Consider the following 22,847-nt stretch of genomic DNA (forward strand, 5'->3'; position numbering starts at 1 on the left):
AACGCGTTCACTAAATGTGGTCTTTTTAAAGCTTCCCTTGAGCAACCCAGCAAGTTGTTTTCCAAGAAAATAATTCACCCCACCTCAGGGTGCTTTGTTACTGCTGTCTCTAATCGCACCTCGCTGGCTTATAAGAGATGAAAGTTACAATAATCAAGTGATAAAAATAAATGGGGTGATAAATTTTCATACACCAAATGTTTTCCTGGCTCCAGCTTCAGTTAATGAGGATTTGCTGCTTATGTTACAGTAAATCGAATTTTTTTTTGGCGAAAACGAGTCATTGCGAGCCTTACACTGGGATTCAAGCTGTTTGGTGACGTCACCATCATCAGGACATTAAGTTTTGAAGTTTTTATTCTCCTGAATGAAAGTAGGCACTTAAAATTGTTTCACAGCAAAGATATGAACTCTCATTTATTGCTTAACTTAAAACAGTCGTCCTGTGGCGAATCAACAATGGCGCAATTAATCTTTCTCATAATACCCATGTCATTGTGCTGATTGTGCTTCAGTGGCACCTGAAAAAATAGTCTGGGTTAAACTGAAATAAGAGTAAATGAAAAATGGCCGTTCTCTTTCAGAAATTACATGACAATTCACCTAAAATGAGAGATACCAACATCCTGATAATGTACTCTCACAAGTTAAATTTGGAGTGTTTTACCTAATCCGAGGATCTTTTTGACCTACGTCGAAGAGTCCATTTCCTCAAACAATTGAAGGACTGCGCGGAATCCGCGCGTCTCTCTCTCTCCCTGCAGTTTGCAAATAAGGACATAAATCCGAGCAGAGTTTTTACGGTTATGGTTACAGATGCTCTCCACGTACCTACACTAAGTGTAATAAGCATTTGTATTTTTTGTGAAAAGAAAAGAAAAATCCCAGTATTCATCATAATAATGAGTGTTTAATTCATTACTTGGTAACTGTTCAGTCTCTGCCCTAAATTGCAAAGACTGCGAAGATAACAGGTGGTTTGCAAAAACAGAGTGAGTAGAATTGACTTTTACTACTTCAGTTTCGCTATAACCACAACTTTTCTCCTCGCTTGCTTGCCCACATTTAGATTTGTGGTTGCTATGGCAACAGCAGGACTGCGCAATAGTGCTGAGCGTTGTTGTACTCAGTGTGCATGTAAATGGCGCATGGCGTGCTGGGGGTGGGCCTCTCCATCACAACCCCACCCTCCATCAGTGCTGCAGCTCAGGCACGGGAGTCTTTCTGAGGGGGCGGGGACTGTTCCGATGCAGAGGGATGCTCCGCAGCCCCACGCTGCACCAACCACTCTGGAAATCCCTGCTCACATCCACACACACTCACACACGAACACCCTGACTGGCACCTACTCCCTCAAACTCCCAGCATCTGTGCTCCATCCTTCCTCTCTTGTCTGTCCCCGGTCTCCTCTCTTGTCCTCTCTCACTGTGTCTCTTATCGCCGCTCCGTCAGCCGCAGCTCTGACTCACTCAGCTCTTCTTTTCCCAATTTGAGCCAGCGAGACCCGGGAACATGTCCTCCAACCTGACCTCCGGGAACTCAGCCGGGGGCACAGGGGCCAAAAACAAGCCCTTGTCTCCCTTCAGGAAGAGGGGAAGCCTGCAGTACACAGCCAGCACAGGTGAGTGGTGGCAGACTGGAACTGCAGAGGGAGGACGGTTTGAGCATCCTGATCTTGTAACAGAAGGAGGAACAATATGATCTGAAGCCAGGGGGATTAGCCCTGTACTATGCATATTTAGGTGAAATTAGATTATTCTATTTTAGAAAACAAGAAAAAACTCATTAAAGAAGAATCTTTGGTAATTACTTTTTCTTCGTAAGTAGTTGGGAAATGCAAACCTGTTGATTAGAGCAGTGCAGCAGAGGATGCTTTGGATGCTCTGCGGGGGATTTTGCCTTCATACCTTGCAGTTTAATGTCAGCATTCTGGCTTCTAGTTTTGCCCTTCAACTCTTATTTTCCAGCTTCATTTTAGAACACACACAACATGCATCAGCTGGATCATCCAAAGTAGATTTACAGTATGATCGGCTGCTGCTGTATGGAGCAAATTTGATGTTGCATAACTTGTTGTTGTTAGGTGAAAACTGATGTTTTGCCTGTTTTAGTCTAAAGGGTTACAGGCTGTTTGACAGGTTGGAAGTGCTTTATATTGTTGCATGCTTTCGAAACATATTGCATGCAGTGAAAAAACAATTTTAGTCCCTGTGCAGCATGTAGAATTAGTCTTCTCCTTTAAGAAACGGGATTGGATGCTTAGATAAACAGCAACAGCAGTGTTTTTCACTCAGCCCCATGGTGGTATGTAGCCTGCAGAGAATATGTAAGTTGGTACCTCAGGACTTGATCCCCCACTGAATGAGAGGATTAGCCTCCCTTCTGATGTATGCACACGCTGGTCAGGCTTTCACTGAAACTACAAAGAGTATACAATGACCAAAAGATCAAATAGCAGCTATTTCTGTTCATTAGTCTTCTTTGAAATGCAAAATGTTTTCATTCAGTTACATTTACGTCATGCAAATGGTGATATAATGAAAGATCACACTTAGACCTTATGAGTTGTTTATAAGGAATCAAACACCTCAGTGTCATTCAGAACTATTGTCAGTCTTTGTTGGTCAGCTGTTTTTCAGAGAGAAAGTAAAATACGCAAATATTAAATCATTTCACCCCACCGCAGGTTTTTGATTCAAGAAAATGAACTGAGCCATAGATAACTGTATTTAAATGGAAGAAGACGCCCGAGTCTCGATGTTATTTCATTTGGAGGAAGTAATATAGTCTTTCCTCACTGGAATACATTTGAGAGTTTGGTATGACATAATGCACGCACAACATGTTCTTAAAAAATATACTGCGTCTTTAAAAAAAGCTCCTTCAGATAGGTCATGTCACCACTGGGGATAGACAGCAGCACGCTATGACGTTACGATGATTGGCGAGGTAGTTAGGGATTGATTTTCAACCCTGACAATAAATGCAACAGCAGGATGTCTGAGGGATTTGTCAGCCCCCTTCCCTTCCAGTCGAAATGTTCCCTGTAATTATCCTCATTTGCTGCTCCAAAATTGCGTTCTTGTTGGAAGAAATCATTGAAGAGAAGCAGCACTGGCAGAAACAGGAAGCGCAGGCTGTCTCTGCCCAATACAGATTCAGTACTGAAGCCTCCGGGGTTTGATTTAGAAAGTCTCCACAGAGGCGCATTAGGACAACATCACATTTTATGTTGTTAAAGCATCCAGGGAACCTTCTGAGTAAGCAAATATGACATTTAAGTGACTCATTTTTTTTGTTTTTTCAAAAGGACGCCCTCTAGTTCACACCACTACAGTACACTGCAGTCTGTATAAGATGGAGTAAAAATAAAAAGGTTGCAGGTTAGCGAGAGTGTGACTATATTAGATGTTCTATTTGAAGAATTACTAAGGTTTTTAATAATGCTCCAGCTGCTTATTAGAGATCATAAATTCAAGATTGTGTGCTCGCTGCTGTGCTGAATGATTGTTTAAGTTGATATTCCCCATGCTGGAAGAGCTTTTATCTTATTAAATCCAGCAGAGCGGAATAAACAGAACTAAATGAATCTCTCACAGCTTAAATTTCTTCAAGGGTTGTAAAACCTCTGTACACATAATACCCTGTACCATGTCCATCAGGCAGAAAGGCTGTGGTGTAGCATATGCTGTGCAGTGAAACTCTTCAAAAATGTGCAGGATTTGTGGAGCAAACCTCGGCAGAGAGAGAAGCAGTAGGTGAATCACTTCTGTGGCTGTGAAAGAGCCAGTGCCGATATTAGACCGACACCCACTCACCAGTTTGGCTAGTCCGTGCTGTGCGCTGTGTTCCACTTGTTGAACCACTTAAAACAGTGCAAATAACATGTAGCAGTGGATGTTTATTCACAGATTTGCAATAATTGATTAGCTATCGTTATCTTCAATACAGCAGCTGTCATATAAACGCAGTGAAGGGTCAGAGTTAGGGCTGGAAAAGGCATTCTAGTACTTTGGAAAGGCAGAGCAGCATAAAAAAAAATAAATATCAAACACAATTTCAAGTATTACAAAATTCTAATTGGTCGTTCATACAGTAATGGATCTTTGACACACTGCACTTCGCCCACATCTCGATCACACCTCCTTCGGGTGTGCCACGCCTTGTCATCATTGCATGTCACATAAGTCAGAGTCTGTGTCATAAACTGCTACAGTAATGACCCGACAGAGATCCTGTAACGATGGTGCTCAACCCAACACACCTTCAGCTGATAACCTTCAGTCAGTCACTCCTTATGTCCATCCTCAGTCTGTGCTGCTGGTTAGCTGTTGGTATATCTCTTACTTACATGAACCAACTTATCTGGCCCTATACGGGTCTCATGGACTTGTGCCCTAAGGGTGGGACCATCGTTTCAAAGGATATTTGCACGTACTTAATAATGTGGTGCTACAAGGGGTATACTGCAGAGTCCTCTGATGTCATCTGCTGTTTGCAGCACATTGATCTGTGGAGAGTTGTCTTGTTTGAAAGGTACGGTGCCGGCTACTACAGATATATTCTTCAATAGAAAGACTAGAAAGCATCTAGTTGCTAAAATATAGATAATATTTTCAGTGGTTTGTGTGACACATTTAGAGGAATCTTTGTGTATTTTAAGTATTTCCTTTTAATACAGCTTTCTACTAGAGCAGCAGTGATAAGTGAGTAATTAGAAGTAATTGCGGTGCTTAATAATCTTTTCTGTAAGGAAATAGTCCTAATGTAAAAGCTTCAACATGGAAAGCAAAAATATTTTCTTGATTCTGAAAATATCCAGATCAGCTGAGCATATTTGGATTTGAACTGTTGGGATTTTCATGCCAATCATGTCAAAATAACCCCTGCAAATCATCGGTTTAATTCATGATTGAAGAATGAATGACAACACATCTTTATATAAAAATATGAGGCATTGCTATGATTGAAAATGGTGAATAGATAATTGTTACAATGTCTCATTTAATCTAGATGAATCTGTAATGAAATGTATAATTATCAAAGCATATTAACAATCAGAGAGGTACTCTTCAACATACTGATGTTTTTTTCCATATTGATCCTCGGTGCTGGTTTTTGTAGAATGACACGTTTCAGGGCTTTGATTAATCAGTGTGTGACTCTGTGTTCGACCATCAGAGGGAGCCTGGTCTGAAGAAAGTGTTGTTTCTGCGAGGCCTCAACAATTTGATTAGACCTCTTGAAAGCAATTTGGAATCTGAGTGCCTTGAAAAAAGAAACGCATCCCTTTAGCTTGAGAGGCAGAGTGATAATTTGCTGGTAGTTATATGGACTTTTCAGTGCTCTAATTTGTTTGACGGCATCATGTTTGAGTCTGGAGCTTGAAAAGAGGATACTTTTTTTGCAGTGTGGTATAATGATGGCCAGAGTGCTTTTAATCAGTAATTTGTTGTAGTCCAGTACAGCTGCACAGTCAAACTCTATGCAAATTACCTGCATCAGCAGCATCACCTGTAATTTGTTATGAAGAAATTCTGACTGGCCCTGCGACCGGCTGGCGACCTGTCCATGGTGTACCCCGCTTCTCACCTTATGGTACCTGGGACTGTTCCAATGAATGTCTTATTTTTTCCACAGGTAGCTACAGTTTATTCCTCACATATGTTTCTGCTGCTAAAGTAAAGAAACGCACAATTTACTTCATTTCAGTCACATTTTCTGAACTCTGAAATGTGAGCTATTATTTCATTTGTTCTTTTTTAGATGTTAAATCTGTTCCAAGCGAGAATAATGGCTCCTGTATCATTTGTAATAAAAAGACAGCATAGAAAAAGAGTCTAAGATAGGGACTGAAAAGGTAGGAATTTCTTTTACTCAGCTCTGAGTTTAGACAAACTGAGCTGAATAATATTGAGCAAGAGAAGATAAGATGTTTGACGCAAGCACTCACTTTTTAACATGATACAGATTCAAGTTTCAAGCCACATAGTGTTTTGTTTATGAGCCTTAATTGTGTTTCAGACACAAAACAAAAGCATAATGCACTATATATGTATATATATATATACGTGTATATATATATATATGTATAAATAAACTGGGACATTCACCACCTTCACTGCATTTTCACCACATTTTTGAGATCCACATTGTTGCTTCTGTTATCCAGCGCAAATTTACATTTATTACAAAAGTATATCAAAAAAAGTAAAGAGCTTATTCAGTGGAGGGTTTTGCAAATGTTTAATATTTTGAAATCAGGCTGTAGAAATGCGGGTCATTGTGTTACTGAAGAATAATTTCAAATAGCATATGCATAGTTCTGTGATTGGGAATGCAGTCGCAGACCTGCAGCATATTATGTTGCTGCAGCAACCGTAATGGGGACAACATTGCTGGCCCTTTAATTTCATTCATGTGAGAAGAGAAGGAGGCAGGTTGCATCTATCGGACAGGCATCTCTCTCACACTGCTACTATTCAGCGGCAAAAAAAAAAAGAGAGAGACAATGACGTCTCAAACCTTGTTGCTGAGACAGCACCGCTTTACTCACACACACTGAGGATACAAACATCCTGAACACATGGTCCCCTCAGCAAAATACAGCATGGACTATAAGGTAGACAGGAGCGGGGGGGTTCTTGTTGCAGTAACTCATAGCAGTAGTAGTGCACATCCTCTGGTAATGTGCGCCATCTCCCCCTGCCTCCTTACCCTCCCGTGGTACGTTCCAGATAGATGTCAGAGGCATTCAAATGAGGAGGATCAGCTCCAGAGGCAGCTAGTGCAACGACAGCTGGCCTGAACCAGGAGGCAGACAGAGCAGAGGGTGGGGGGTCACATACTGGGATGTGAAGGGGAGTTCATGGATCTGCTGGACCAGCTCTTTGTATGTATGACAGGGACAGATTAAGCGAGCAGAGGGTATGACTGTGTGAGTCTGTGAGTGCATTGATGTGAAAGCATATGTACGCGTGTGGGGGGTTTTCATTTATTTTGCCAGTTTTGACATTTGACTGTTTGAAGTGTTTCTTTCTTGTTTCTTGCCATCCCTCTGTCCTTGCCATCACATTTAACCCATCTTAAAAGGACAGCAGACGCCATCCTGGGCCATTTGCTGTTTGGCATGCTCCATCGCCCTGCCAGGACAGCTTCTCTCTCCCTCTCTCTGTCTCTCTTTCCTCCCTCGGCCCTGCTAGCTGCTGGTTAAGACAGGTTCTGAGGAGGCAGGTACGCTCCACTACCCTCATCCCTTGCAACAAAAAAAAAGCCCAAATAACCCTTTCGCTCTCCTCCTTTTTTCCTTTCTCTTTTTCCCAATCACTGCCACTCTCCTCTGCCTGTCCCTTGGTGGCTTTGTGTAACAGCCCTGAGCAGTGCTGTCTTTAGTGCGCTGAGAAGAAAGTGTGTCGATTGATTGTCCCAAAAACTGCTTTTCTCGCGTCTTTTGAGAGTGCTCTAAAGGTGCAACCGTGCAAAGAGAAGCAGCCAGGATCGATAAATTGAGCTACGCCTCCAACCGCAAGACCCTGCAGAAAATTTTTTTTTCAAGTCTAGTGGGCATTGAGCTTTTTATAGTTTTGGTATTGCTTTTCTTTATGGTTCAACTGAGAAGTCTGACAACAGTAAAATAAATACAGAGAGGAGATTTGTGAACATGCAGTTTGTGCAGCTGCAGAGACTAAACCATCACTTGGCATAGAAGAACTTTCAGTAATGAGAGATGGCGGCTGATTGATGCATAGCTGGATATGATCCTTTTTTTTTTTTATATGACCAGGAGACTGCCCATACAAGTGGTGAGTCGCCAAATTTGGTAATTTAGTTACGCTGAAGTGGTAATCTGCGCCCATCGATGAAAAACAACTGAAACAGTGGTTCCGAGACTATCCACGTTTACTCCCCTGACTTATTAATCATACTTGTCCATCACCAGTAATCCTGCCATCTCAGCAGTGCTGACACATGTGCGCTGTGAGAACATACGGCTTCCACTGAGAGAGATTTGCTACAGAGGCTGTGAGTCACTGACGTTTTTTGTGAGCAGAAAGCTGCACAGTCAGTGGAAGAAGGTAGAAAGCATTTGGTGAACCATGGCCTGTGTGGTTGTAGCCAGAAAGAGGGGAGGGTGTAGAGGTAAAAGACAGTCAATATACAAATATAACCATCCTGTAATCTTAACTCTGATCGGTCAGGGAATATTAACGCTCTTTGGAAAGTTTTATTCCTGTACAAGGTTGAGAAAAAAGCAGCTCCAGGAGTAGGTTGACTTCCCAGTTATCGTTGCGTCTGTGGTGACTTTTTACACCATGCTGTAAGACTTGAGCTGGGACCTCTCCATGCTCTGTATTGCTACTGAAATATTCATGTGGTGGAAGTCTCTCTGCAAGCTGATACTATCTGACCTTGTTTTGAGGCAATATGTAGTGACGAGCTGTGAGAGAGCATGTGAGCTGCGTTGTCTCATGTTCAAAGTGTTTTTTGCTCCTACACATGTGGTAGAGCCGGGAAACACTTTAAATTGTGTTTTAATTGGACCCTCATGCACCTGCCTCATAGTGCATTAAAAGCTTCAGCCTGCCAGATTATATATAGTTTAAAGGCAAATGAATTATGGCTGACTTTAATTTTTGAGTGGTTTGCTCTTCTGTTGGGGGATGAGTTGTTATGCAACCATTGATGCTACTGATCCAAATATAGCAGCCATTAGGGGATTAGCTTGGGGTCTGGTAGGCTTGGCTAGGCTCTGCTCTATTGTGGCCCAGCATGCATGTCTTTGCCACTGGTCACCTCCCGCCCTCCGCACAAGTGTCCGCTGTAATCATGATGATTTTGATGTCTCCCAGAATAACAGCGGAGACATATCTTAGGCAACCGCTACGTTTGACAGACTTGCCCTTTCTTAATAGCAGAGAAGCGTCTATGTGTGACTTCAGTTTTCAGCTGAGATTGGAGCATCGCAGCATTTTTTTACTGACTCAACCCTGCTTTTGGAAAGAGGAAGCTGACTTATACGAGCATCAGTATAATTTCTTATTTATATAAATGATTTATTATATATTTATATTTCCATTATGACTAGAGCTGCTATTAACAGCTATTTGTATCAGCAGTTAGTGTGCACTAAAAACTGTCAAAATAGTGGGAAATGATCATTATGGCTTCCAAACTTAACCTGAAGTGAGTATAAAGTACTTAAAATATTAGCTTTCCAATATTGAAGTATAAATATTTTATGAATATTAAAATATCCAGTTCTGTGTGGCATTTTTATGTTTTCTCTGTGTCTGTGTGCGGCCTCTCTGGATATTATTCCCATAGTCCAAAGTTAAGCATGGGGTTATGTCTCTGTGTTAGCCTTGTACCAAACTGGTGACCAGTCCAGGGCGTACCCTGCCTCTTGCCCTATGGTAGTTGGGATATGCTCCAGGCCCCCCTGACCCAATTCTTTGTGCTTAATGCAAAAAGGTGCTGGAAATACTCTTCAGAGATGAGCTTGAAGCTTCCTGCCATTCACCTCTGATTTCTGCCATCAACAAGGCATCTCACTCAGAGAACTGCAGCTCACTGGATGTTTTATCTTTTTTGAATAATTCTCTTTAAACACTTGAGATGGTTGTGTGGGAAAATTTCAATAGATCAGCAGTTTCTGTAATACCCAGGCAGTCTGGCACCATCAGCTGTGCTACCTTCATAGTCATTCCAGTCAATTAATGAAAAGAAACATTATGGTCATCACTTTCTTTCTGCTTGCATGTCTAAACGCTTTGAGTTGGCCGATTAGATATTTGCATTAACAAGCAGTTAAATCGGTGTTCCTAATAAAGTGTCTGGTGAGTTTATAGTTATGCATAGTGACTCTAACCAAACAATTGTAAATAAATATGCAAAAAAAACCAGCTTTCCAACTTTCACTTGAGGCTAATTTTGCCATGTTTGTCGACAGCACTATGATGAACACTTAAACTGGACTGATCCTGCTGAGTGTGTAAGCAGAAAAAAAATCTTCAAAATGACATAAAAAAGAAGATTTTACAACCATTTATCTTTAGACTTTCCCAGCACTGATGTGTATTTCAGAGAGGAAGCTATACAAGATGATTCTGTGCATCTCCTAAATCAAATGAATCCGCTTTTTAGTAAATATATATCAAATATCAAAGATCATTTTTCAACACAGTTCAGTAAAAAATGATATTTTTTATAAAGGGAAATTGAGTTAAACTCATTCAACTATTACAGGGCAAAACATTATCATACTCAAATAATTAAGAAAAAAGTTTGCGTTTCTCATAATGATCTGAAAAACCTTTTAGCCAGAAATACTGTGCTTGTTTTGACTTTACTCCCTTGTAGTCCATGTGAGTGGGAGTGGGAAGTGCTGATTGGACGGTGTTAAGCAGAAGGTGATAAACTGGTGGTGAGTTGTGGTCCAGCCAATTATTTTACCACCGTCTCTCTTTATAGCAGCCATTTCGCCTACTTCACTGAGTGTTTTTTTTTATTAAATAAATTTTAATGAAGCTTTTTGTGAAGTGCTAATCGGCCCAGTTAATTGGCCTCTCTGGTCTCCTTTGCTTTCTCCAAGGAGCAGGCATGCTCAGACATGCTGCGTTAAATAAGTCAAACTTGAGTGCAGACTTTAAGTATCAAACAGTGCGCCCTCTTTGACCTTCTTGTGTGTATGGTCTATAAATGCTGACGGACAACAGTCTCAGTGACAGCCTAGCATGCACAGGATGAAATATTTAGCAGGATGATGAATATTTCAGTGGCAGGTGCATCGTTTCAAGGGGAAGATTAATATCTGTCTAAATATACGCCGAAAGGGGAAAGTGTGATCTCTGTTTTCTTTTGTGCTATAAAAAACAGTTTCCACTCATACCTCTCATGTCCTAAGTCTTTGAATGTCAAGAACCAGCCTCCTTTATTTTCCCCTCTTCAGCTTCCCATGACAACAGGGTTTGTATAAAACTCAAGCCTTGCAGTGGCAACAATGGCTTGCATCAGTCGGTGTATGTGCTGATGGGCTCTCCACCTGAATGGCTCATTGTGTCTGAAGGCACAAACAGCCACTGAGCTCAGACCTCCACTGCTGTGTGAAGAGGAACAACAAGCTTCTGCAGATTGTTTTAGTGACTTTGAAAAAGTTTTACAAGCAATCTTATCGGTCCTAACATGTAACATTAAGAGTAAATTACACTGAATCGATACTTTTGCTGAGTGAATAAAAAGCTTTTAGCAGTGGAGCTTCCCTGACTGAGATGTGCATTTTTCAATTTGTAACAATGCATTACCTCATGCTCAAAAGCTTTTTAACGAACCACGAAAGCCACCGAAACCATTATAATTTGATAATTCTGAGGAGCCTAGAAAAAAGTAAACGTCTTAGACTCTGACAGTAAATCTTTAAATCAAAGCGAGCAACACTTTATAACAGCCCGCAACTAAGGCTAAAATTCCCCTGTAATTAAATGGACATTCAGTGTGTTTCATTTGAAGTCAAAATGTAGTTTTACAGTTTTACTGTAAAGAAAGAAATAATTATACTGTAAATAAATTTAAGTAGTGCACATGTCATTTTTAGTACTTCGTAATTTCTGGGTAATTTAGTGGAAAACCAAACATTGTTGTGCCATCTTTTTGGGGTGCAGGCTGTATTATGGAGTAGCATAACCTTGCCTAACTTTCAGGTATTTTACAGAATGGGAGACAAGAAAATGTTATGTTTCTTAGTAATTTTGAAGGAAAACAATATTTCCAATCCTACATTTACAATGCATAATGAAGTTTCTATTGCTCATTTGTTCTTTTTTACTTATGATGTACTTAAAATTACTTACATTATAATATGTGCCTCCTTTCCTGCAAAATATCCAGAAGTTGGTTAAGGTTAAGCTACTCCATAATACAGCCCGTGTGCCCAAGAGTACAGTGTACTTATGATGTAAGATGGGGAAATATTTGTTGTGTTTTCCAATAAGTTACCAGGATATTAATTATTTGTAAGTAAATATAATCACATTGCAATTTCGAATTAAATACAATTAAATTTAATTACGCCATTAGTCACGGGCTGTATTATAAAATATTACCCTAAATGGAAGCAAGTTGCTATTATCATGCACACCAATGACAAATTATTTCCTACAGGTTATTAAAAATGCAGCACAGGCAAAGACATGATATAAAGATAAACAGCAAACATTAGCCCCCATGTGCTCCACTCAGTTGGTTGTTTCTTCTCTTCATACTGTAATTAGACCATTATTTACTGAAGTCTCGAAATAAGGCTCCTGAGAATATGTTATCACAGAAGAGAAACTGCTCAGCGCCTACTTTCTTTCCCTATTTATCTGCAGTTGATCTCCGTGGTACCCGCCACCTCCTCACTTCCCAGCATTCCTTGCCTGGGATCCCTGTGGCCTTGAAACAATCCATTGACCTACGTACTTCCATGGATGGAAAATACAAGGAGATTGCCGAAGTCAGTGTTCAGCCACTGTGCAAATAATTAACCAGTGATGTTCAAAGTTACGCCGTGGCTTTCATTTTTCTTTGTCTCTGTCTGAAGGAGCTGTTCTCACGCAGCCTGGCAGAGAGCGAGATGCGGAGCGCCCCCTATGAATTTCCAGAGGACAGCCCCATTGAACAGCTGGAGGAGAAACGTCATCGCCTTGAGCGACAGATCAGCCAGGATGTCAAGTAAGCGTGAGCGGCAAAAGAGGTACTTGACTTTGCAGTCAGACTATGAACTCAACTCGGCCTTTGTGTTTGTGATCTCAGGTTTGAACCTGACATACTCCTACGAGCCAAGCAAGAGTTCATGAAGACTGACAGTGCCACAGATCTTGAGTGAGTCAACCGTAGTCACATGAACCCCTCAATGCTCATCTTAAACTGCCAGAATGGTGATCTCATATGTTTATTTATCTATCTTAAGATACATGAAGGAGCAGAGCCAAATTCCTGACCTGCAGGAGAGAGAACCGGTCCCTGAGAGGGAGTACCAGCGAGTCACTATTTCTGGAGAAGAGAAATGTGGGGTAAGTCAGAGTGGTCACTGCAGGAAGACTGTGTGTGTGTGTTTTTTTCTCTTACAGTCAAATCTTTCATGAAGACATCTGTTTTTCTGTCCTAGGTTCCATTTACAGATCTGCTGGATGCTGCCAAATGTGTAGTGAAGGCTCTGTTCATCAGGCAAAAGTACATGGGCCTGTCGCTGCAGAGCTTCTGCAGAACCACTGCTCGTTACCTGCAGGAGCTGAGTGAGAGACCCCTAGACTTAGATATCTATGAGGAAGAGATCCCAGAAACCACAGTCACTGCAAGTATGAATGTCCTCATCTGCACCATTGCTCTTGCATCATTTTATACTGTAATCTAAATTAGTCAAAACAATATTTATTTAGTATACCCCACAGGTTCTGAGTCTGTTGTTACGGGCCATCAGGTCCTTTTACAACCGGGGTGAGAGTGTTGTCTGTGTCCTCGCCACAAAGTCAGGCACGTTCTCAGTCTGTGTTGGACTCTGCCTGGTTTTCCCCTTGTCTCAGATTCTGTAGCTGGGGTAAGGAGGGTGTCTGCTTTGGAAACCTGAGAAAAGCATCCTGCTTTTTGCGGTTGATGTGGTTTTGTTGGCTTCATTGGAGCATGACCTTCAGCGTGCACTGGAGTGGTTTTCAGCCAAGTGTGAAAGGGACAGGATGAGAGTCAGAACCTCCAAAATGCAGGGCACGGTTCTTTAGTGGAAAATAGTGCAGAGCTCAGAGTTGAGGAAGGGACTGGCCTGAAAAGGAAAAATGATTTACCAGACACCCCACCCCCCCCCCCCCAAAAAAAGAAAAAAAAACATATGGTCGTGCATCCTGGGTAATTACTGGAAGAGTAAGGTCATATAGATATATAAAGATAGGGAGAGGTACTTGGACATCCAGAGGGAGTTTGGTGTTGAATTACTATTTCACAATGTTAAAATGAGCCAGTTGGGGTCATTTGGATATCTTGTTAGGGTGCCCCCCTAGATGTGGGTTTTAAGACCCAGAACCTTACCTGAAGATCATATATATCTCTGGCCTGGGACCAAATTGTGACCTAACTTCTGATAAGGAGAAGGAAGGAAGGAAGGAAGGAAGGAAGGAAGGAAGGAAGGAAGGAAGGAAGGAAGGAAGGAAGGAAGGAGGGAGGGATGGATGAACAGATCTTTTTTAAACCCATGATTAAACTAGATTTTATCAAGTAAATAAGGAACATGTTACGGTTCAAAATGTTAGGAGTCTTTGTATGTCAGTGTGTTATTTAATGTAAATGTCTGTCTTTGTAAATTTAGGTTATCTGGTTTATTAGACTAAAAAAAAGAAATGTATGTGTTTTTTTCATTTTTTTTAAATATTTCAATACAAATCAAAGCTGTTATTTATTTCATAACAAATTTGACCCAGGAGATTTAACTGCAGGATAATTTCAGCTCAGTCTTGAAGACAATAATAATTACCAACAGTTTTTTGCACCTGTGTTCTTGAGTGCTCTACTTAGGCTATTCTTGCTCAGAAATATTTGGTAATCTGTGCAATTCTCTCATATTAAAACATAACCAGGGACACCCACAGATCTCACGATCCATCAGTTGCAGGCTGTCACAGCATGTAGGCAGTTAAAGTCAGACCATAGCTGCACTTGCTTGCCCACCTTGATCAAAGTCGTGACACACTGGATCATTCTGTCTCCTCTTAGATGCCACAGTGCACCCACCTGTTTCTGAAACACACCCCTATGAGAACGTGGACCCCACCAGCATGCCCCCTGATATGGGTTACGGCTGTAAGATGGTGGATGGTGTTATGCACTTGTACACGACGAGGAACACTATGGATAAGTGAGATATCTGTCGGGAATCTTTTACTTTCTGCACACATGCTTCGTCCTCACCGTGACTAGATTTATGTCTGTTTTTAGACTTGAGTTCACACATTTTGCTTGAGGAAAGAGTGTTTTAGTTGTTATGTTGCCTACAGGACCACAGAGCTGGATCTGCCGTATCCAGACCTGCAGGAGTACATCGCTGATATGAACGTCATGATGGCTCTCATTATAAATGGGCCAGTGTAGGTTTCCCACATTTTTAATAAATTATTAATTTAACCTTATAGTTAAAAAATAGATTCTCAAAAAGGATCAACAGAAGTTTATTTTCAGACTGTCACAGAAAGAGTCCATCATTTGTCTTTCTTTTGGCTTTGCCACAGAAAGTCCTTCTGCTATAGACGTCTGCAATACCTCAGCTCCAAATTCCAAATGCACATCCTGCTCAATGAGATGAAAGAGCTGGCAGCACAGAAGAAAGTCCCACATCGAGACTTTTATAATATCCGTAAGGTGAACTTGAGAGCTTTTCTGTTTCACCCAGTCATGGTTAGTGTTGTTAAATCCAGAAGCAGACTGCAGTATCTTAGAGGGTTTATGTTCCCTGTTTGTCTGACTTGTTCCACAGGTTGACACGCACATTCATGCTTCCTCTTGTATGAACCAGAAGCACCTTCTACGTTTTATCAAAAGAGCCATGAAGAAGTATCCCAAAGAGATTGTACACGTGGAAAGAGGCAGGGGTCAGACACTGATGGAGGTGTTTGAGAGCATGCACCTTACAGCCTTTGACCTGAGTGTTGACACACTGGACATGCATGCAGTGAGTAGTGCCCATAAAGGAGATTTTAAAAAAAGGTCTTCATAGGTGCTGCCTGGTCAGAGATTGTGACTCCGTATTTCACCTTTTCATTGCAGGATCGTAACACTTTCCACCGATTTGACAAATTCAATGCCAAATATAATCCCATTGGCGAGTCCATCCTGAGAGAGATCTTCATCAAAACGGACAACTACATTGAGGGGAAATACTTTGGTCACATTATTAAGGTGCTCACTGTATGCACAAACACTTGAAGTTGCAAACACTTGTTTCTTACACAGACCAGTCGTTTCTGGTACCTGGAGGCGGACTCTCTGGGCTTTGGCGCCCTCTGGCTGACTTGGTGTGTCTCTTCTTCTCAGGAGGTGATGGCCGACTTGGAGGAGAGCAAGTACCAGAACGTGGAGCTCAGGCTGTCAATCTACGGCCGCTCCAGAAACGAGTGGGACAAACTGGCCAGATGGGCAGTCAAACATCAGGTCTACTCCGACAACGTGCGCTGGCTTGTCCAAGTGCCACGACTCTTGTGAGCTTAAAAAGAGTAGCAAACTGAATTAAATAAACAACAATGAAAAAGCAGTCCCCTCTCTCTTTAGAGCAGATTTTAAGTAAGCTAATAAAAGCTGATGATACTTGCACTCCCTTATTGCTAAGCTACTCGACGTTACGTGAGATTTGTAAATATAAATGTGGTGTTGTGATATATCATGTGACAAAAATTGAGTGATAAAAAGAAGAGTAGCAACGTAACTAAGTTGTCATGCATCTTCTCCATTAACAAAATGTTTTGTATTTTACCGCAGAACTACTGCAGAAGTAGACAGTAAAAAGAAAATAGTCCCTATATTAAACGGGTTTGGCTTCTTTTTTTTTATAACTGGAAAATGCCTGAAAAGAGACACTGTTTCGATTTTTACTGTGTTTAGTTTTTGTTGTTTGTTTTTGTGTCATTTATACAACTTATACTGAAAACTAAGCATTTCCATGTATCTAGCAACTCTGACACAAATTCAAGTCAACATTATGAATGATCCTTCTGTAAATATCTATTGAATACATGAGTAAAATAAAGATTTGATATCTATTATTTCCTCAACCCATTCGTTAGTTATCTCCCCTGTGGGCTTTGTCGAGAAGGGAAATTATTTTACTGCTATTGTTAGCCTTTCTGAAAGACACACACTGTTCTACCCCTGAATGCAATATAAACTCCAGATTATATTATTAATGCAATGGTAATAATGACAATTATTTAACAATAGCAGTAAAATAATTTCCCTTCTCGACAGCTTCTTGAATTGTTTTCTTGTTTCTTCAAAGTGACGTCTACCACACGAAGAAGCAGCTGTGCAACTTCCAAGAAATGCTGGAGAATATCTTCATGCCTCTGTTTGAGGTTACGGTCGACCCCAGCAGCCACCCAGAGCTGCACCTCTTCCTTCAGCACGTACGACATCTAAGCTTTTTTGGTCATTTGCTTTTACTGCAGTCACTTTTTGGGTAGTCGTTTTATTGATCTGCTCTTCATCCCTCAAACAGGTTGTGGGTTTCGACAGCGTGGATGATGAATCAAAACCAGAGCAACATATCTTCAACCTGGACAGTCCGCTCCCAGTCAACTGGACAGAAGAGGACAACCCGCCCTATTCCTACTACCTCTACTACATGTATGCAAACATGACTGTGCTGAATCACCTGCGCAGGTACATAAATCAGACTTTACTTGATCTGACTGCCTGAGATTTTTGATCCATGATTGTATATTTTTTGTGTTTTTAACATCAGTTAGACAAATAAATCAATCCTTAATGTGTCATTTGAGCTATTAGCGTTTTTTTTTTTTTTTTTGTTATAGTTATTAGTATCTTGGTCTTTGATAGGAATAGGTGAAGATTTTTAATGCATTTGTAAAAGGAAGTGTTAAAATTTTCTTTCCTTGCAAAAAATGCCCGCTTGCAAAATTTTGTTAACCTTTTGTCAAGGTTTGTCAACCTTTGTTTTAACCACAAAAAGACAGTTTTTGTAAAGCACATGCAGCACATCAATAATAAAGATTAATAACATTATTGGATAAAAAGGCGAAAAGCCTGGATTTATCTCATGTGAATTAAGCTCGAAAAACTTTGATAACAAATGCAAATTCTGTTTCGACAGTGCTTAAGGTTACAGAGCAAATAATACACACTGGAGATTCGCACTTTGCTTTTATCTGTCATCTTCTTTGTATATGAGTCACTGGGAAGCAGCAAAGAGTGTTTGCGCTGAGCCCTAACACAGCTGAACTCAGTACTCACTATTGTGTGGCTTTATTGTTTTAGGCTGCGGGGGTTCCACACACTCGTCCTGCGTCCTCACTGTGGCGAGGCAGGGCCGATCCATCACCTGGTTTCTGGTTTCATGCTGACCGAGAATATCTCCCATGGGCTGCTGCTCAGGAAGGTGTGACCTTCAACAGCTGTTGAGCAGCTGTTTACCTCACAAACAGGGGAGCTTATTTTTCCAAGAGTTTATGAAGGCCTCAGATTATAGATTATTATTATTAGATTTTATTTATTATGTATTATGTTTCTTCCTTATAAGATTTTGGAAATTTAGACCTGATGTATTTCTGATGCGTTGGTCATCATTGTGCCATGTTTTCTTTCCAGGCTCCTGTGCTGCAGTATCTATACTACCTAGCCCAGGTAGGCATCGCCATGTCTCCTCTCAGCAATAACAGCCTGTTTCTCAGCTACCATCGTAACCCACTACCAGAGTACCTGTCCAGAGGCCTCATGGTCTCTCTGTCTACAGATGACCCTCTGCAATTTCACTTTACCAAGGTAAGTCAAACATTTAATAACATGCTTTAAACCTCCACCTTCACTAAGTCATAAATCCACTGTAAAATCCTAAGTAAGTAAAGTAACTAAGTCAAAATGTATCTCTATAGCACATTTTGAGATAAACCTCACAAGAAAATAATTTTTAAAAAAAGAGCAAGCACAAGTCTAAAAAGAAAGAGACCACTGAGTCCACAGATCTCCAGCTCGGAGGGAGAGAATCACCGAGCCTGGGAGCCACTGTTGGAAAAGCTCTGTGCTTTGCAGACACAGGAACCAATCAGAAACAAGCTGCTCATGATTGGTAGATTCATATTCAACAAATCCAGACTTGTTATTTCAGTTTGGCATAAAAAACACACCCGCTATATCACTATATCTCCCGTGTGTGTGTGTGTGTGTGTGTGTGTGTGTGTGTGTGTGTGTGTGTGTGTGTGTGTGTGTGTGTGTGTGTGTGTGTGTGTGTGTGTTCTTCATTCTGATGCACTTCAGCTCCAGGTTTTGCTTTTTTAAACTACTTTAAAAAAAAGGCAATTTCAACAAGTGATGTTTATTTTAGGTACTTTTTGGGGTTTATTTATTACAATATTCAGTTTTTGGTAATTCTACCCTCCCTCAGTGTTCACTCCTTTTCTACTTCTACGTTTAACCTCGTTTACATTTTTGTGTTCTAATGTAATTGAGCTGGTCCAGCAAATTCAGCTTTGGCTATTTCAAATCAATTTTAAGCTATTCAGACAAAATCTTTCAACTAAATTAAATTTTCAAATTTAACTTTGCATTTTCACTACAAAATGCTTTTATATAATTGTCTGCGTGTATTTTTTTTAGGAGCCATTGATGGAAGAGTACAGCATTGCTGCTCAAGTGTGGAAACTGAGCTCCTGTGACATGTGTGAGCTTGCCAGAAACAGTGTACTGATGAGTGGATTTTCTCATAAGGTATACATTTTTTGTTGCATATCACAAATTCTGGTGTTCGCAGAGTGTTTAATATGACATTTGTGGGTTGTTGTTGTTTTTTTTTTAAATCAGGCAAAGCGTTACTGGCTGGGCCCAAACTACATTAAAGAGGGACAGGAAGGCAATGACATCAGGCGAACCAACGTTCCTGACATCCGTGTGGCGTACCGGTACGAGACCATGTGTGAGGAGTTAAATTTAATCACACAGGCCATTCACACAGATGAGCTGGAGACCATCAGAGAGGAGGGAAGTCTTTGTATGGGAGCTGTGCAGGCGGAGAAGTGACCGTGCTGCACAACACAAACAAAATTCTCACCACATTCCCTGTTTTTACATCAGGACATTGCACAGATTTACATGTAAACATATCACATCATGTAAAAAGAGAAAAGCTACCCTACAGGAAGATAATGAGAGCTGCTGGTAGCCAATATCAGGGAGAGAATTTATAGTCTGTGCACCCAAGGTGTTTGCTTCTTTTAGTTTTTTGAGTCCCTCTTTCTTTATTTTATCACAGTAATTAGAATTTCATAACATCTTTTGTTCTTTATTTTGTTTTGTTTTTTTAATGGTTTGTGACCATATCGTGTCATATTTACATGTCTGTACAATGTAATTCTTCCTGTATCAGATTTGAGTAACATTCACATTCAAAACTCATAAAAAATACACTGGATCCAACAAAGAATTAAGACTCCAGCGTAACACCATGCAGGTCTCTTTTAGGCCTTTCGTGCAATTTAAGTAAACCAAGATCAGCTGTCTTGAGAATCCGTAAAAGGCTTAAACTATTAAGAAAGGAGAGGGCATAGAAACTATTCAACTATGTCTCAAAAGTAAGGCAGGTGTTCAAGGCACCAGTAATACAGACCATACAGAGGATACGTGGATGACTGGAAATGCACTGAAGAGTGTTGCGTAAGAGTCCCATGGAGAGTAAACTAAAGTTGACTATATAGACGTGGAAGGCTGCCAGAGAAATGGAGAAGATGAACTCCCAGGATTTTATAACCTGAAATAACCTGAACCTTAAACTTAAGCAAAGCAGGATACAGCAAGAATTCATATTACTTTTAGACCAACAAAATAAACTACGCCTTGCAGTCGCAGTGAAACCTGAGGAAAGAGTTAAACACTAGCGTGGACTCAAGGACAAACTGATTAGAATTCAGTGGTCAAAGATTAAAGTCATCGTGACTTCACAAATTCACTGGTCCTTGGTTCTCACTTTAAATTACTTCAAAATCCACACATCCACAGTATTAGTAAAAGCAAATTTGCATCTACAGATTGTGGTTTGTGTAACAAGTTGAGCGGCAGCAGTCATGCCCTTTTTATGAACAGCTGATTGATTTTGACTGAATGGGGTCACATGCGTTTCCAGTCACACTTAATTATTATTGGGTTATTTGAGACTTAGATGTTCAAATATAATTTTAACTTGAGTGTTTCTTGGCAAATGATTATGTAGCTGCTAGTCTAGTCAGGGGGGTTTGATCTGTTTATAGCGAGTCTGTCAGAGTTTATTAAAAGTTTAACCTGCTTCAGTAACATTTTTGTTTCCTTGTAGAAAAGGAATTCCCCCCGAGCAGACAGAAACTTAAAATGCTAACAGACCCATTCCTAAATTAACAGCCAAATAAATTACAAATATTACTTATTGTTTAATAGTTTCTGAAATCGTTACATTTACTAAATGGTAAATGGTAAATGGCCTGCATTTGTATAGCGCTTTTCTAGTCCATAGGACCCCAAAGCGCTTTACACTACATTCAGTCATTCACCCATTCACACACACATTCACACACTGGCGATGGCAAGCTACATTGTAGCCACAGCTGCCCTGGGGCGCACTGACAGAGGCGAGGCTGCCGGACACAGGCGCCACCGGGCCCTCTGACCACCACCAGTCATGACATTTGTAGTGAATCGGTTCAGCATCCGGTACAACAGCCTTTTAATAATGTCCGTAGTAAAAATGACGAACTTGGTTGAATTGTTGTGGGTATATGGTTGACATTTCTGCTATAATTACCCACAGGACCTTATGCAGGGTAACTAGCTTAAAAAGTCTCAGTCTTCAGATAGTTTTACTGTTATTTTAGCAGTCGTTTCAATGACTCAGTGCAGTGAAGGCACATAAGCATTTGTGTGCAGTGACGCTTCTCATTTGTATTATACTCCTAGTTTGTGACATTGTTTCTGGCAGTCTAAACTTAATTATGGTACCATCTGTCCTTTACATTAAGTTATTTCTGAGTAATAGTACAGTGAGTGGTGCATGCTGATCCCCTCCCTCGGTGTTCCCTCCTTGCACAAGTTCAACCATTGCCAAATCAACAAAAAGTCATTTTTATACAGAACTGAGAATCTGCTAACTTGACAAACTCCTGCCTTCAGTTTAGGTCCTGGTGTCATCAAACGGCTGCTTGTTGCTATTTCAAAAGCACTGTGTGTCCTCCCACAGAAACGTGTGTGTGGTTTGTGTTCAGTAAAGCTGTTTGTGTCTGTAAAAAATAAATCTTATTTGCATTGGAGTGATTTCCTCTTTTCAACAGGCAGAGCAAATGCATTTGGAAAGGTTCTCAAAAGTAACAAACATGCAGCACGTCACTTGATTAAGAACATGGGAGTAAGAAGTGCTTGCGTCAGTAGCTGATAATCATGAGTAAAAGACATGAAACAAAGAGCACTTTGTTTTCATGTCCAGCTCGTCCCCCCTCCCTGTGAGTCAGAGTGAGCACCAAGTTCAGCACAAAACTCTCTGTATCGCTATATTTTGCTTTCGGACATTTTGCATGTGAAAATCCACATGATTTGAAGATATGCAAATAGCTTGTTTGTCATACAATCAAAATATGTCTGATAATAAGGTATTTTGGTTTAACAAAGGAGTGATGTTCTGATGAAGACAACAACAGAAAGCTCTTGAAAATGTAGTTATTAGACCATAACCTTTTGAAAATGACATTTACATAAAGAAAGCTACTTTGAACTGCTTCCTTATTCATAAGGGGTGCCCACAGCAGATACAGTGCATCCTGAAAGTATTCACACCGTATCTCTTGTTCCACATTTTGTCATGTTACAGCCTTATTTTAAAATGGATTCAATTTTATTTTTCACTTTAAAATTCTGGACACAACACCCTATGATGACAAAGTGAACAAAGGCATCCAAGAAAGAGTCTCCAGTGTGACAAGTTGGACAGCATCCTTCTTTTTCCAAGTTCCATCCATGCATTCGCTTATCCTTTTCAGGGTCGTGGGGGGCGCTGGAGCCAATCCCAGCTGTCATAGGGCGAGAGGCGGGGTACACCCTGGACAGGTCACCAGTCTGTCACAGGGCCAACACACAGGGACAGACAACCA

At 40.7% G+C, this 22,847-nt stretch overlaps 1 protein-coding gene across 5 annotated transcripts; it reads left to right on the forward strand.

Annotated features, from left to right (window-relative positions):
• The first annotated feature begins 1,136 nt into the window (after positions 1 to 1,136).
• On the forward strand, positions 1,137 to 22,013 carry ampd2b (adenosine monophosphate deaminase 2b). 5 transcript variants are annotated; one of them, XM_086277011.1, is made up of 19 exons: positions 6,838 to 6,892; positions 7,093 to 7,233; positions 12,366 to 12,490; positions 12,578 to 12,708; positions 12,790 to 12,858; positions 12,947 to 13,049; positions 13,145 to 13,334; positions 14,737 to 14,878; positions 15,018 to 15,107; positions 15,249 to 15,378; positions 15,494 to 15,688; positions 15,784 to 15,915; positions 16,051 to 16,214; positions 17,009 to 17,135; positions 17,228 to 17,391; positions 18,007 to 18,127; positions 18,337 to 18,510; positions 19,342 to 19,452; positions 19,546 to 22,013. In XM_086277011.1, exons 3-19 carry the CDS (start codon positions 12,461 to 12,463, stop codon positions 19,759 to 19,761), a joined length of 2,289 nt encoding a protein of 762 aa, XP_086133137.1. In that variant the 5' UTR covers positions 6,838 to 6,892; positions 7,093 to 7,233; positions 12,366 to 12,460; the 3' UTR covers positions 19,762 to 22,013. The 5 variants fall into 5 exon arrangements, with proteins under 5 accessions (XP_086133135.1, XP_086133139.1, XP_086133137.1 ...); XM_086277012.1 differs by having other exon boundaries at positions 6,851 to 6,892; positions 7,098 to 7,233; XM_086277009.1 differs by lacking the exons at positions 6,838 to 6,892; positions 7,093 to 7,233 and adding an exon at positions 1,137 to 1,621.
• The last annotated feature ends 834 nt before the right edge of the window (positions 22,014 to 22,847 follow it).

The sequence above is a fragment of the Aulonocara sp. 'chitande type north' Nkhata Bay genome, linkage group LG20, assembly GCF_057382095.1.
Source record: "Aulonocara sp. 'chitande type north' Nkhata Bay isolate Kocher_YH1m ecotype deep benthic linkage group LG20, A_spYH_male_GT1.1, whole genome shotgun sequence".
In the NCBI taxonomy this organism is placed as follows: domain Eukaryota; kingdom Metazoa; phylum Chordata; class Actinopteri; order Cichliformes; family Cichlidae; genus Aulonocara; species Aulonocara sp. 'chitande type north' Nkhata Bay.

What these genes read in the sequence shown, in the direction of transcription:
- ampd2b (XM_086277009.1), top strand. Translation starts at nt 1,513, where the DNA reads ATGTCCTCCAACCTGACCTCCGGGAACTCAGCCGGGGGCACAGGGGCC. An exon ending in ACTTTGGTCACATTATTAAG is followed by an intron (nt 15,916 to 16,050) that starts GTGCTCACTGTA and finishes TCTTCTTCTCAG; the next exon opens with GAGGTGATGGCCGACTTGGA. An exon ending in TGCACCTCTTCCTTCAGCAC is followed by an intron (nt 17,136 to 17,227) that starts GTACGACATCTA and finishes TCCCTCAAACAG; the next exon opens with GTTGTGGGTTTCGACAGCGT.